The sequence below is a fragment of the Lissotriton vulgaris genome, chromosome 1_1 (genome assembly GCF_964263255.1).
Source record: "Lissotriton vulgaris chromosome 1_1, aLisVul1.2, whole genome shotgun sequence".
NCBI classification, from domain to species: Eukaryota; Metazoa; Chordata; class Amphibia; order Caudata; family Salamandridae; genus Lissotriton; species Lissotriton vulgaris.
The window spans coordinates 793272534-793286679 of record NC_141685.1 but is presented as its reverse complement, the minus strand read 5'-3'; the positions used below and the strand labels follow the sequence as shown (position 1 = coordinate 793286679).

General features: G+C 47.4%; 1 protein-coding gene across 5 annotated transcripts in view; it reads left to right on the top strand.

Moving 5' to 3' along the window:
• The window catches only part of RASAL2 (RAS protein activator like 2), a 785014-nt gene that overhangs the window by 433987 nt on the left and 336881 nt on the right, over positions 1 to 14146 (top strand). Inside the window, exon 1 of one of the 5 annotated variants that reach the window (XM_086956471.1) lies at positions 4929 to 5253. The exons of the other annotated variants lie outside the window; for them this stretch is intronic. Coding sequence (XP_086812597.1) covers positions 5175 to 5253 — 79 coding nt within the window. The 5' untranslated portion in view covers positions 4929 to 5174. Of the gene's footprint in view, positions 1 to 4928; positions 5254 to 14146 lie in introns of those variants that run through there. 5 annotated transcript variants of the gene reach the window in all.

The window sequence follows — 14146 nt, the reverse complement described above, 5'->3', positions numbered from 1 at the left end:
TTAGAGTGCTCTCCCATTGCAGGGAATTGGTACTGGAGTGTCCTCCGGCCCAGGGCATTATTATTACAAAGTACCTTCATTGTTCAGAGCGTGACTATTAGCATGCCCACATCCATCCTGGACATTACTGAACAGTACCTTTCCAGAACATTACTATTGAACTGTCCTCCTGCACAGGGATTTATTATTAAAGATTTCTGTCAATGTCCAGGGCGTTTGTTTTGGAGTACCCTCAGCCGCAGGGAATTATTATTAACCCCTTCGATGCTGATGACGGCCCCCAGCCGTCATGCACTACGGTGGGCGTGTGCTGATGACGGCTGGGGGCCGTCATGAACACGCCCGCTCGCGATTCTGCCACACAGGCGCAGATTTGCAGCCGCGCGCAAGGGGTTAAAGAGTGCCGGCTCTATTTCGGGGTACAGTTACTAGGGAATGCCCGAACCATCCGTGAACACTCCTCTAGTATAATTGCCCAGTGAGCCTCAGACTGTTTTATCGTGACATCCCTTGTGCGTTGGGTTGGGGTCTTTGTAAGTGCAGCCGGTAATAAGACTGGAGCCATCTTCAGTGATAAAACTGCCTGTCACTGGTTCCGTGTATAATGTAGCAGTCACAATTCATGGCAGAACTACTCACACCCACCATTTCTGCTTTAGTGAGAAACCTTTTACTTCTCACTTACTCATACTATAAGTATGGGGAAACAGCGGTGTAGCCTTCTCATTCAGTGTAGCAGACCAGCACAGTGTTATAACGCTGTGCTGACCTCACCATCCCTTAGAGAATGAGCACAGTGTTAAGAGTGGAGTGAGCCTTTTAACCAAGTGGTAGACATAGTACACAATCAGAGGGGTCATGGTGCACTATTACAAGATGGTAATAAGCTGTCCATCCGGTGACACATAAGGCATCATTTTAAGAGACGGGGCTTGCTGCCTCGGTGGAGAGCGGTACATTGCATTGAGACAAGACTGGCGTTGGAACACAATGGTACAGTATTAATGTACATGGCTGGCCTTCTGGCCCCGTGGTCACTTTGGAAACAGTATTTCATGATGGTGCCTCAGCCAAGAATCAGTATTAAAAGAGGGGACTTGCCTTGTCACTCAGTAGCAGTGTTAAGACGGAGCATGCATTCTCACTCAGTGGCACACAAGGTCACAATATACAGAGTGGATGGGTTTGTGGTAAGCGGTTGTTGGAGCACTATGTTACGAAATAGGGCTGGTTTCGTAACTTGGACAAAATTGGTGCAATAGTAAGAGATGGGGCTGTCTTATTGCAGAGCACAGTAAAAAAAGAGACACGTCTGACCTTCTCAGTCAGTGGTGGCACAGTATTAAAAGATGGAGCTTGCCTGTTGCACTGCAATGCATGCTACATTGCAGTACAGGATTCAAGTCTGATTTCTAGCTCCTTGTAATTGAGAGCTATTTTGCTAGCCTGCATTCTTATGTACTCACATTGGTCCATAGTTAATAGTGTGCTCTACATAACATATAGCATCACATATAGTGCGCTCTACATAACATATAGAATAAACATATAATATTCCAACTCTTATTATTAAAAAGACAAATAGAATAGATATGCGAAAAGCATTATGAGAACAGAAATAAGGAGACTCCATAAGTTTTTCAAACCTCATTATTTGGGATCATCTTCAGGACTCATCTAAGTGACCTTCACCTAGAGCGCTAGCGTTTCCCTCTCCTTCCTCCACCCCTTACCTTCTTTCTCCTTCCTTGTACAGCACCGTTGCCCTTACAACCCAGTCCTGAAGATTATCCCAAATAATGAGGATCGAAAAGTCGTCGACCGGTCAGCGCAGTAAGAGGCGCAGCCCACAATGTGGTTCATCCTAACTAAAGTCAACCCTACTCAGAACTCAAGCTTTACGATTCAGTTGGAGCCACATTGTTTTCCATTTTCTCATTGTATATACTCCAGCACCTTTCACTATGCGCCGTTTATGCTGATCACAATTGTCACCTGCGTCGCCACCCTATATATCACTGGCACACCTTGAGCACCAAGTACAATTTGGGTTGTTATTATTTGTTTACCTACAGTGTTGTTGCAACTGCAAATTGCCTAACTACTTCTATCTAATACATGTTGCCATGATCACATTTGAAAAACTTATTGAGTCTCCTTATTTCTATTCTCATAATGCTTTTCACATATCTATTCTATTTGTCTTTTTAATAATACCAGTTGGGATATTATATGTTTATTCTGATTATCTACCCCAATCCCAACGTGGTTGATGGGTCTTTGCTCCTGTAGTATTTTACACTACATAACATATAGTCATTGTATGTCTTTGGTTCTCGCTATGAGAAGGCCTTCTTTTCAGGTCCAAACTGTTCGGTTCCAATGCTCTTCTTTTTGATGAACTGCCTCAGAGCACACCTTTGTGCTGTGAAGTGCCTATATCTCCTCTTTCTCAGGTGTAACGTTTCTTTGTAAACACCCTTGCGCTGTGAAGTACCTGTGATGTCTTCATTGTTCTATAAAGTACATGTAGTCACACATTTGAACTGTGTGAAGTGCCTGTGATAAATCTATGTATGTGCCTTGCATCACACCCCTGTACTATAGACTGCTTTTTACAGTGTCATCCCCAAGGCCTATGAGAGTGTGTAGAAATCTTACACTCGCTGTTGAAGTAAGCTGGAAGTTGACAACCAGATTACCAGACGAGTATATATTGGCTTAATTATTTACTCTTAGTACGTCTTATAGGCTGTGTTCCCTAGTTTTCTGTGTTGCTAGTGTCCTTCTCATCATATGACAAATTGTGCTGCGTAAAGCACATCAATACATACTATTAATAGAATGCCCAGTCGTCTCAACATCTCCACCTGTTTAGGTCAGGCAATAGAGGACCTCCTCTTTTATATCAGAATTCTCATCCATGGTTAAGAAAAAGTAGAATAGTTATACTGATAGTGGGTATCGGGGCTGCTTCTGTCAGCCATTGGGTTTCATATTTTTTTAACGCTTTTCCATTGCTTGGATTGAGTGTTTATAATGGCAGTGGCTTTTCACGGTTTTTAATATTGTCCCATTCGGGTCCCATTGGTTTTCATTTTTGAGGCAACAAGTAGTCTTTTTGTTAAACTGCAGATATGACAGTTTTACGAGCCAGTTGGTGCTCTTTGGTGCCTTTCTTTTGCTCAAATGACATTTTAATTGCTGATTAATTTTTTATGGAAATGCATGCTGTTTGTGTGCCTTAGCCTTTCATAAGTATGGGCGCAGTACTATGCGTGAATCACCCTTGCACATACATTCTATATCTTTGCTCTCATGTTATGTTGAATATACAGCTCTTTTTCACAAGGGTGTGCACCCACCTTAGGCTTTATTAAAGTGCAACAAAAATACTGCCCTGATGTTAATAGTATATACCAGGCAATATGACATGTATTTCAACACAAAAGTCTGAGTTTCTCACAGCCCCCACACTGCTATGCTAATGCAGTCTGTTCACCAAAGGGGCCCTGCGACCTGCTTCCATGTTGTAGATCATAAGGTTGCTTCATTCTAAGAATTTCAGCCCATGACAGATGGGGGCACCACACACAGTAACTCAACTGTATTTACGCTTTGTTGGCTTCTAAACTTTGCAACTCCTTTACCTCTCTTCCTGAAATCTACCCCAATGTCCTGATCGTCAGGAAGAAAAAAAAACTAATTGCTCATCTGCCCCCGGTCAAGTTGTTGTTTCCCTTTTAACGCTAGAAAGCCCGCGCTTTGCAAATGCTTGTTTATTAGTTAATTAGTTAAATTGCCAGTGGTTTTCTTTTTCGATTTTTTTTTAGCGTCTTCCCCCGTTTTATGCTCATTATCCAGCCTTCCCCATACTACTCCCTCTCCTCATACAACCTGCCTTGCTTATCTGTTTTTTTTTTGCATCCGCCCCATGCACACTTGTCCGTGAGCTTTCCTCTACCCCTTCCCCTGTTGTACTTCTACCTTCATTCTTCCTCCTCGCCACCCTCACCCCAGATTATCCCTCCCCCTCCTCTCTTTTGCAGCCCCTCCCCTTCTCCATTGTTCTCCCTCTTGTCTTTGCTGCTTTCGACCTCCCCCACCCTCCGCGCGCGCCCCGCCCCCTGCCAGACTAGACCTGCACGCGGCCCGGGCCCTGGACCAGTCGGGCTCTCTGTGTAATGAGGAAGGCCCCTTCTCATAGCCCTAATGCCGCTGTTGGCCGCCACCAGCGGATTCCATTATGGGCGATCAATGCGCCCCTCCTGCAGGCGGAGAGGGCTGTGGGCGGGGGAGGATCTCCGAGGGCTCGCTCTTCAGAGATTGATCAGCCAGGCTTTGCATAAAGAAAATTATGTAGAGAAGCATCTGTCCCTCCGAGCGGGGCCGGGAGAAGCCAGTGCGGACTGTGGGGTCCGACGGCGGCGGCCACCCTGTTTCTCTGTGAAGACTTCGCCTCTGCGTGGGAATAGAAAGGCGAGGGCATGACGGCAGCAAGACGGAAGGCTCCCTTTTCATGCACGGATGGTAAACTTGGGTGACAAATCGGCTCTATGTGGGAAAACTCCTGCCTGGATTCTGATGCCTGGACAAGCCGAGAGACGGGCCCCAGGCGGGCAGTGCCATCCTTACTGGCTGATGTGGGAAGTGCGTGGACTATCGGTCAACTGTAGGTGCAAACACTCCTAGTGTATTGATGCAAGTGCTTGGACTTCTTGCCACGTGGATTTCGGTGTTATGTAGGCCCTGCACTTGCAGCTTGTTCTGGGCATCTTGGGCCTCCGACAGCCTCCGTTATCTACCTCACGCTCTACCACCTCGCCTAGCCAGGCCTTCCTCAGTAGGCCCTCTGGACACCTTATTGGGGGGAGCTTGTTCTTTATGCTACATCCTTGCACTGTAGAGTTACCGGGGTCCTCCAGGCTAGTCTGCTAACACCTTGTCCATCCAAGATCTTGCTTGGGGAATATTGGACCTTTCAAACTAAAGTATTTCCTACACAGACTTCAGGCTGTTGTACCTCGTCCAGCCGGGCCTTCACTGATGGACCCTCCAGACAGGATATTGCGGACTCCTCTGCAGCGCTATACCCAGGAGCCGTAGAATTTGCTGGGATCTCCAGGCCGGTCTCCATACCCTTTGCGTTCCCATTCTCTAGCTCTTGTGGCACCATGAACTTCCTCTCGCCCGGCGAGGCTGAATGGCTGGATAGCAGCACCGAGGAGGAGCGGAGCCTGCTGTCCTTCCTAGGTATGATGTTTGAATGGGGGCGCATGTGTTGCACATGGGGGACTCTAGCTCAGTTTGATGGGAAGGTTCACACTTAGGGGAGCGTCTTTGCGTTTATTCTGCGATCCCTCCTTGATGTGCAGCAATTGATTTCCACTTTCTGTAAGGCCTACGTCCTATTGCACACTCAACATTACATGTAATTGATTTTTGCGTTTTAGACCACTGTGAAGTGCTAAATCACCTAGTTATCGACTCACTCGAAGTCCTCTGGTCGTGCTCGGTACAAGATCCACTACCATGGTTTGTCTGCAACCATTGGGATATTTGGGATGTAGTATGATGGGGCCACTGCAGCAGCACACAGTTTAATATGTGGGTCACGTTGAGCCATGACTTTAGACGTGGTGTAGAGAAAATTGGAAGGTTGGAGCCATTGTTGGGGATGCACAGGGCCTTGAAGTGAGCTGGGTCCCTCCTGCCCTGAGACCTGACAGTAAATGTACACAGAAATTAAAATGGGTCCCTGGCAGGCCCTATAATGATGTCCCATGTTGTACAGTGCTAATGTGAACATAGTCGTCTCTATTGTCAGTGTGAGGTCAGGTTGTGGGGGGGGTATTTACAAGGGGTCCCAATTGTGAGCTCTGAAGTTAAGGCTGAAGGCAGTGCGAGTTTCTCAGTGTCTGTCAGTGGGTCATAAACGGGATCATCCTGTCCTAGGCCTCTCTGCAGATACTGCAGAGCAATGGTCATATGCTAAAAGTGCAATTGTCCTTCAATGAGAAAGTGTGAAAGGGGTGCACAGCTATCAACATAATGACAGTGTGAAACTAAAAGAAAATAAGAGTGCTTACAGGTGAGTGGGTGCTTTGCGTGTGTAGGCGCTGAGAAGCGAAAGAGGTGCAGTGAAGCACATGTAGGAGACAGTGAAAAGAGGGTGCTGAAGCATAAAGAGGAATTAGAAAACGGGCATAGGTTTCTATCAGGGAGACTGCAGAGGAAAGTGGAGAGACTGGAAGCATGGAGTGCTTGAGGCAGTCTGATGGCTACCTCCCCTTTCCACGTCTTACGTTTAATTCACTCATATTTTCAAAATGTAATCCTTTTTTTAATTCTAAATATTCACAACAACATCATTGTTACTCATTATCTGATTTTGGTATCGAGCAATGGCAAATCCAATAAAACTGGCTTGTTTTGGGTGCATATTTTTAGTGACATTCCAGTTTTTGATGCATGTTTACAGAGAGACACCAAAGTACTGGTCATGTAGTACTATGGCCATCATATGATTTTACTTTGCAGGTTTTAAGCCACACATTTAATCTTACACCTTGTACCCCATTGGAAAGGACTCATATTTATGCGTCTTAGGCCACACCCATTTTGGCCCTCCCATCAGCCCCTCTCCCCACACACACTTGTTTCATTCCACTTAAAACCCTGGGGATGCAGCAGTGAGCAAATGTGAGTTAGACAGTAATGTCGTTTCTGGTAGTAGTGTAGACTGTGTGGTGCGCTGATGTGCTGTGTAAGGTGAGTTGTAGAGGCTAGGCTTTGACCAGCACTGTGCTTCAAGGTTCTGTGCTGTCCTCTGTGGGGCACATTGAAGTGATATTAGAGTGACTTTTCTCTCACTAGCACTCTGCTTCAAAGCTCCCTGAATTCTGCGGAGATAAGGTAGAGTAGCTAGGCTGCGGACAGCACCAGGCTTCGGGATTCTGTACTTCACTACTATGATGCTGTCCATCGCTGAAATCTGCAGGATTGCACTATCCGTGTTTAATGTGTGCCGGGTGCTGCTCCAGGAGGTGGGCTTCGACACCCACTTTAAGGGGCCCGTTTTAATTTTCGGTGTCGGACCTTGAGCAAAAGCAAGCAAGAGCTAGTCGGAGAAAGGAGGAGGAAGAAAAAAAGGGGAAAACAGTGACAAAGACAGAATTCAGTGATGCAAAAGAAACTACAAGAGAGAGGTAAAGAGGAAGGGAAAGTAACGTGGTGGGAGAAAGAAGCTTGAAGTGGTATAATCAAAGACTAGGCAGCCTTGGTATTTGAAACCATAGTGTTCGGCAGCAGGCTCCTAAGAAAAACTTTTTTTTCTTTCTTTCCTTCTATTTCTTTACTTCTTTCTTCCGCTCTCTTTTTTCCTCTCTTTCTTGCACTCGCTCTTTCTTACTCTCTGTGGTTCTTAGTCGGTCTGTTTAAAAGTTTATATAGTATTAGGCTGCTGCCATATGCCAGAGCACCCTAAAACACTGCAATACAGAAGTGAGTATTGTGCATCATTGGACTCCAGGAGGTTGCTAATCTCCTTTGTGTCTTACCCGAAGCCCTCCTGGTGACCCTCACAAGGCCCTTAAGGTCCATACAACGCGTTAACAAAACAGGGATGCCTAATTGTATACTAAGCTGAGGATACTGTGCTCTGTGTCCATCCATGTTTCTTCTTTGATCACTACACCTTCCATTGTATACAGATGTTTGTTTAGGTGTATAGGCCGAGTAGAAGTGGGACAGGGCCACAGTCCACACCAAGAAACAACACTCAAAGGCCCAATCTTTGGAAAGTATGAGACATATTTGTTTAACAAAACAAAGTTCTAAGCTTAAAGTCTAATATTAATCTCACTCGTTCACATTATGATGGCAATAATTGCATCATGGCAACAGAATCTAAAAACAACCTTTGCACATTTACAAATTAGAATACTTAAATTGAATAATTTTTCTAAGCAGAATAAGCAGCCTTTTGAGGCTAGCATTGCCCCAGTCTGGGACCTGTCTTTTAGTTGCAATTAGCCACGCAAAAATGCTTGATCTCTCTGACCTACTTGCTTGACAACTGAAAGCATTATATAAGGTGGAGAAAACGATCCATCCTCATGCATAGGTGTCCACACCGCCATCAAGGACCCCAAGTGCTGAGTCGAACCTAGGCAACAGATCCCGTTCCCTCCTCCCCCTTTATGCCCCATGGGACTCTCTGACTGGTAAGAAACATGGCACTAACGTCCTGTGTCCTAAAGCCTACCGATGTTATCTGCACAAACTGGGAACACTGTTCATGCAAGGGCTTCAATAATGAACTGCGAGATGTAAAATACCTTAAGAGATTTAAATAACTAACTGAAGCAATACTAACCCCATTATCCCCATAACCAAAGAAGAAATTGGGAAATTACAGGCACTCAATGTAGAAGGAACACATCCAACCAGTCCTGCTGTACGAACCTATTCTCGCTCCCACTTCTCCAATACAGCAGAATATCAAGTATTGGGAGGGTTTCCTCACTGCAGTGAGAAGCTGGACTAAGGTCCATCTGATGAAGAAGACATAAATAACAAACCTGAGCGAATTCTCTTTCAGATTTGATTGACCATGATGGTTTGGGATACAGAGGCTGGAGCCGAGTCACTCCATATCCTCTTATTGTGTTGCAGTTTTGTTTTCTTGTTGCTCTGTGACTTTAGGTGCGTTGGTTCACATGGTCGGCAAAGTTATGGGTCGCATATAATCTGACAGGGTTTGCAGAAATGTCAGCAAGTTTCTTGATAAATGTTTTTGTGTTTTTGAAGTAGTTCCTTGTATAAGTTCTCGTTGAGTTTCCGGAGGTGGTTGTCCATAATATCAATACCTAGATCTCCATGAAGGTCTGCTGCTCTTGTGAAGCAAGAGGCATCTGCTGCAACGCATAGAGTCTTTGTCTTGTTTTGGAGATTTTGCAGAGATTTCCAATAGTTCTCTAGACAACTGATCCATACTAGGGATGCATATGAGGGCAAACCCTTTGAGTCTCAAGGGTTTTTATACCACTGCCAGGAAGCCCCTATACCACCATCCTCCCCACACCTCAGTGAGTTGCTCAATCTCCTTCTCCTCCCGTGACTTTTCACTTGACAAAATGCCTGAGCAACAGAGAAGCAGAAACAGGAAATCCCTCAAGTGTAGCTCCACAAAACGTCTGAGGGTAACTCGGGGAGCCCGCTAGGCCTAGCTTAATGGTGCTGCATCTATATGTCTTGGTTTAAAGTAGCTCTAAATTATGTGGCGCTAATGTGGTGGATGACATCCAGTTTATAACGCAAATAAAGTGATTTGTGTTTTGCCACTGCACAAGTGCTGCACTCTTGAAGGTACCTGTCCCCAAGGAGGGGAATGGGCTCCTCCTAATCATTTTTTGGGGTATTTCATAATAGTTACCTTCATGAGGCAACCCTACCTCCCTGTGCTACAGCTCCGCCCTTTTGTTAGGAGGACGTCAGAGGCCTGGTCTTAACTTCAGTCCCTGTTCTAGTTCTGAGCACCTGGGCTGCTGAGTGTGAGGGAGTCCAGTAACAGGGTCGGCGATGGATTGAGCTGCTCCTGAGCTGTGCTGTCCAGTCCTCGAACTCCCTTGCCAATCATCTGTTTACTGAGATCTGCCAGGCCAGGCCTGATGGCACACCAGAAAGGGGAGTGATCTCTATAGTTTTTTTCCCAGTAATCTTTGCATGGCTAGTACATTTAAAAGATGGCTTCTTGGTCAGCAGTTGCCCCTTCTGGTTGCAAAGAGACACCGGGTGGACGCATGTGAAGTTTGGGCTGCACTCAGACATTTACCCAAATGCCACACTACTAGTGATTCAGAAAAGGGGGTGGTGATGAACAGAGTGTCTGAATTAAGCAGACCACTCTTACCCAGTCCAAAGATCAGGGCTTGATCCATCACCGTTTTTTAGCTCACTGCACCATCCCAGCTCAGAACTTGGCTATATGCAAATTAGTCTGACCCTGGCCCAGTGCATCATGGGATCAGGGCAGACCAAACTACCAAGCCAATTCTTATACTGGGAAGGAAACAAGCTAACGGGGACCGGTTTCTGGCATTTCAGCCGTGTTCGGCCCGGCTTGCTTGAATCCTGATGGTGCAATGAGCTAGGGACTCACATCTGAGTATACCCTTCCACGCTTATGGTGGACAAAAATGATTCAGAAAAGGGGGTGGTGATGAACAGAGTGTCTGAATTAAGCAGACCACTCTTACCCAGTCCAAAGATCAGGGCTTGATCCATCACCGTTTTTTAGCTCACTGCACCATCCCAGCTCAGAACTTGGCTATATGCAAATTAGTCTGACCCTGGCCCAGTGCATCATGGGATCAGGGCAGACCAAACTACCAAGCCAATTCTTATACTGGGAAGGAAACAAGCTACCGGGGACCGGTTTCTGGCATTTCAGCCGTCTTCGGCCCGGCTTGCTTGAATCCTGATGGTGCAATGAGCTAGGGACTCACATCTGAGTATACCCTTCCACGCTTATGGTGGACAAAAACGATTCAGAAAAGGGGGTGGTGATGAACAGAGTGTCTGAATTAAGCAGACCACTCTTACCCAGTCCAAAGATCAGGGCTTGCTCCATCACCGTTTTTTAGCTCACTGCACCATCCCAGCTCAGAACTTGGCTATATGCAAATTAGTCTGACCCTGGCCCAGTGCATCATGGGATCAGGGCAGACCAAACTACCAAGCCAATTCTTATACTGGGAAGGAAACAAGCTAGGGACTCACATCTGAGTATACCCTTCCACGCTTATGGTGGACAAAAATGATTCAGAAAAGGGGGTGGTGATGAACTAGTGGCAGTTGCCTGTCACACCAGTGCTGCCTAACATAGCATTCATTTGAACAGCTTTCTAGATGCCCATGTCTTCTTCCCTGAGCTCCACTAGAGGCATCTACTGCATACGCACCGGTGGCTCCCGGTGTGTCCTTTGGAAAGTAAGCTAGTCTTGGGGTTCTTTCAGCAGGCTTCTGGCCCAAAAAAGGAAAACCTATACATGTGGAATTCTAAAGTGATGAATGAAAGTTTAAAAAAAAAAATTGTCACAAAGCAGGGCTAGCCTAAAGGAGCAGTAGAGCACCTAAAAGAGAACACTTTTATTGTAGCAGGAGCAGATTATGTTCTATACATTGAAGAGTTGAATTGAGGCCTCGTGCCAGTGGTGTTGAAGGGGCACCCTGAGCCCTAATGCAAGGAAGAAAATTGGACCCACGTCCCTTGGTTTACCATTAAAAAAATAACTAATTGGGGTGAAGTGGGCTTATCACACTCCTGGTGCCACTGCACCTGCTGCACCACTGATAACAACGCCCCTGCAGAGTATGAAGGGAAAGCGGGAGTGGGACCATGAAACTGGTACAGACACTCTCCTGTTTATGCATAGCTCGCTCATGTTTATAATTTGAGGCATGGAAACAAGGTGATTTGGACCGGATAGTAAAATCTGAGTTTGGACGAAAGGGGATCAACAGATTAAGTGTCTCTTAGACAGGCACAGATAAAGCCGCAGTGCTCCACAGGGCATTGGGGGTGGGGGGTATAGGCGTTTGGGGGCAAACCCACCCTTTAGTTTAGATGTTTGAATTTCCAACCGTTGTATATAGTGCAGACTTAAATAAACATGGTTCCAGGGCATATGTCGGATTTTTTTATTTTTACTTGTGGGTGCGAGAGTACTTAAAATTAAACAAGCATTGGCAAAGTCAATGGGTCAGGCTCTGACAAGCCCGCAATAGTTATTTATTTCTTGCAAACTTTTAAGGGTATTAAATGTTTAACGTTAAAAAAACATAAAAATGCCACCATGTAAAAGTGGTATGCAAATGTGCGCAAACAAAGTAAAACACGACCATGCACAACTATAGAGTAAAAACAAATTCAATGAAACAAGACGAAAGAAGAGATTGTGTAACTATCCCTGGCTCGGAAGTGGACTGCGTATTTGGTGGATGTGCACATCTTCATTCAGAATGAAGATGGTCAGTGGTTGCAATGGGTCGAACCACACCTCCATACAGTTTGCTGTGGCGGGCAGAAAGAAAATATTAATGACATTTCAATAGACCAATGGGTGAAGAGAGCTGACCAAAAGCCCCCGTATGTATAGGCATATATTGTTATCATTCGTTTTTAGGTCTCCTGGCGTTTAACAGCGCGTCAGCGCTGTGTCCGCCAGGAGATCTTTTGTTGCTGACTATGCTTCCCAGGAGACAGCACAGGCCGCGCGCAAAGGCGATCGGCGTAGGCCACGCGCGCGCGAACACGCTCAGCTGCCGTCTCCTGGGAAGCTCCAACACCCTACATGCATGCGCATACGCAGAGACACACACACACACACACACACACACACACACACGAGCGCCCATGCACGCATGCACCCCCACATAAAGAGAACTCACCCCTGCTGTCGCATACACACACACACACACACACACACACACACACACGTGCACCAAGCGCCCCCGCCCCCCCTTACCGCTACTCCGGTCTTCAGCTGCCACCGCGGGGCTCTCTCTAGGGCATGGGCTTCTCTCCGTGGGCGGGGCTTCTCTCCGTGGGCGCGGCTTCTCTCCGTGGGCGCGTGCGCCCTCGGTTCGATCCCCGGCCGCTCCTCCTCACACGTGGGTGTCCTCCCTGACGGTTGCATGCGTCAGCACCCGCGTAGCTAGGGGGGGGCGAGGGGGGCGGACCTCCCCAGGCGGCACTCATTTTGGGGCGGCGTTGGAAAAAGTGCAAGCAACAAGCTCACCAGCAGCGCATGCACCATCACCTCCTAGCATAGTGGTGGTGCTGTGGTGCGTGCGCGACCAGGTCACCCCCGAGGTCAGAGGGGAAAGACTCCAACGATCGAGCCCCGGCCGGCACCTTCCCTTCGTAGGCGTACATGAGCGCAGCATTGCGTGCGCAGGCCTCGAAGTCGAACGGAGGCGCGCAGGGAGTCGCCGGGTGCTGACTGTCTTCTGTTGTGCGCAGCGCGGCAATAACCCCCGCGGGCCGCGTTCTGAACGCGGCGCGTTCACATTGCCACAGGGGTGCATTGCCAATCCCACAGAGCACAGACATGTAGTGGGGAAACGAGTGACATGACCCAGAGTGAGTAATGAGGGAACTGAAGGCGGGCGGCGCCAGTGGCATGCTCGTCGTTCGCCCAGTAGTTACTGGTGAGGTCAGCTGGACACACACCTCTAGGCAGGCCCTGCCACGGCACAGTTTAAATTTGGCAGCCAGCTCAGCCAGGAGCCCCCCCCCCGACGCCCCCCCCCCCCCCGAGCTCGCAATGCGTTCTGCTATGAGGCCCCGCCGGGGCCCAGTGCGGCCTAATGATTTGGACCATGGCAGCCGCTGTCTCGCCCTAATACAGTCCAGTGCAACCTGGGGGTAAATTGAACGCTACTACTGGTCGAGTCAGGCTCATGTTGAGGCTTCTTCTGGACCGCAGCCGTGCTGCCTGCTCGTATGACGTCGCAGCTGTCTCCTACCATCTATCCGGCCGGGAGCTCGTTCGCTGACCTACAGTAAGTCTCACTCAACTAGGTTCTTCTAATAAATTGAGCGCATCATCATTTAACCTGCAAAGTGAGTTACAGCCGTTGAACTCTGCATAATTACACTGCCTACAGTCTGCACATTCGCATAATAAACGTTCTGTGCTATAAAACTTTTAAGAGATCGGCTGCCTCCGGTCCTCTCCTCGCATGTCAACTTGACCTGGCCCAGTGTTGTAGCAGCTGTAGAGGTGTATTATTTATTTTATTTATTTTTATATATTTTATGTGGGCTAGTGCACTACTATTGTAATGGGGTCAGGTAGAGGCTCGTGATTAGATAATGTCAAGCAGCACCATTTAGGCTGATGAGCAGGTCGCGATTTCCCAGCCTAACCCAAGATGTAGGCCACCAGTCACTGCCATTGTCATCCCAATTCCTCTGTTCCGCTGTTCATGTCCAAAGCAGATTTATTCCAATATGCATATGAGGTCACTCTCCAGCCCTTCTCACTGCATCACACCGCTAGACTATTGCACTATGCAGTTCAGGCCATGACCCACAGGGTCACCCAATTGAAAGTTACCTGTGCCAGCCCGCTTCCCC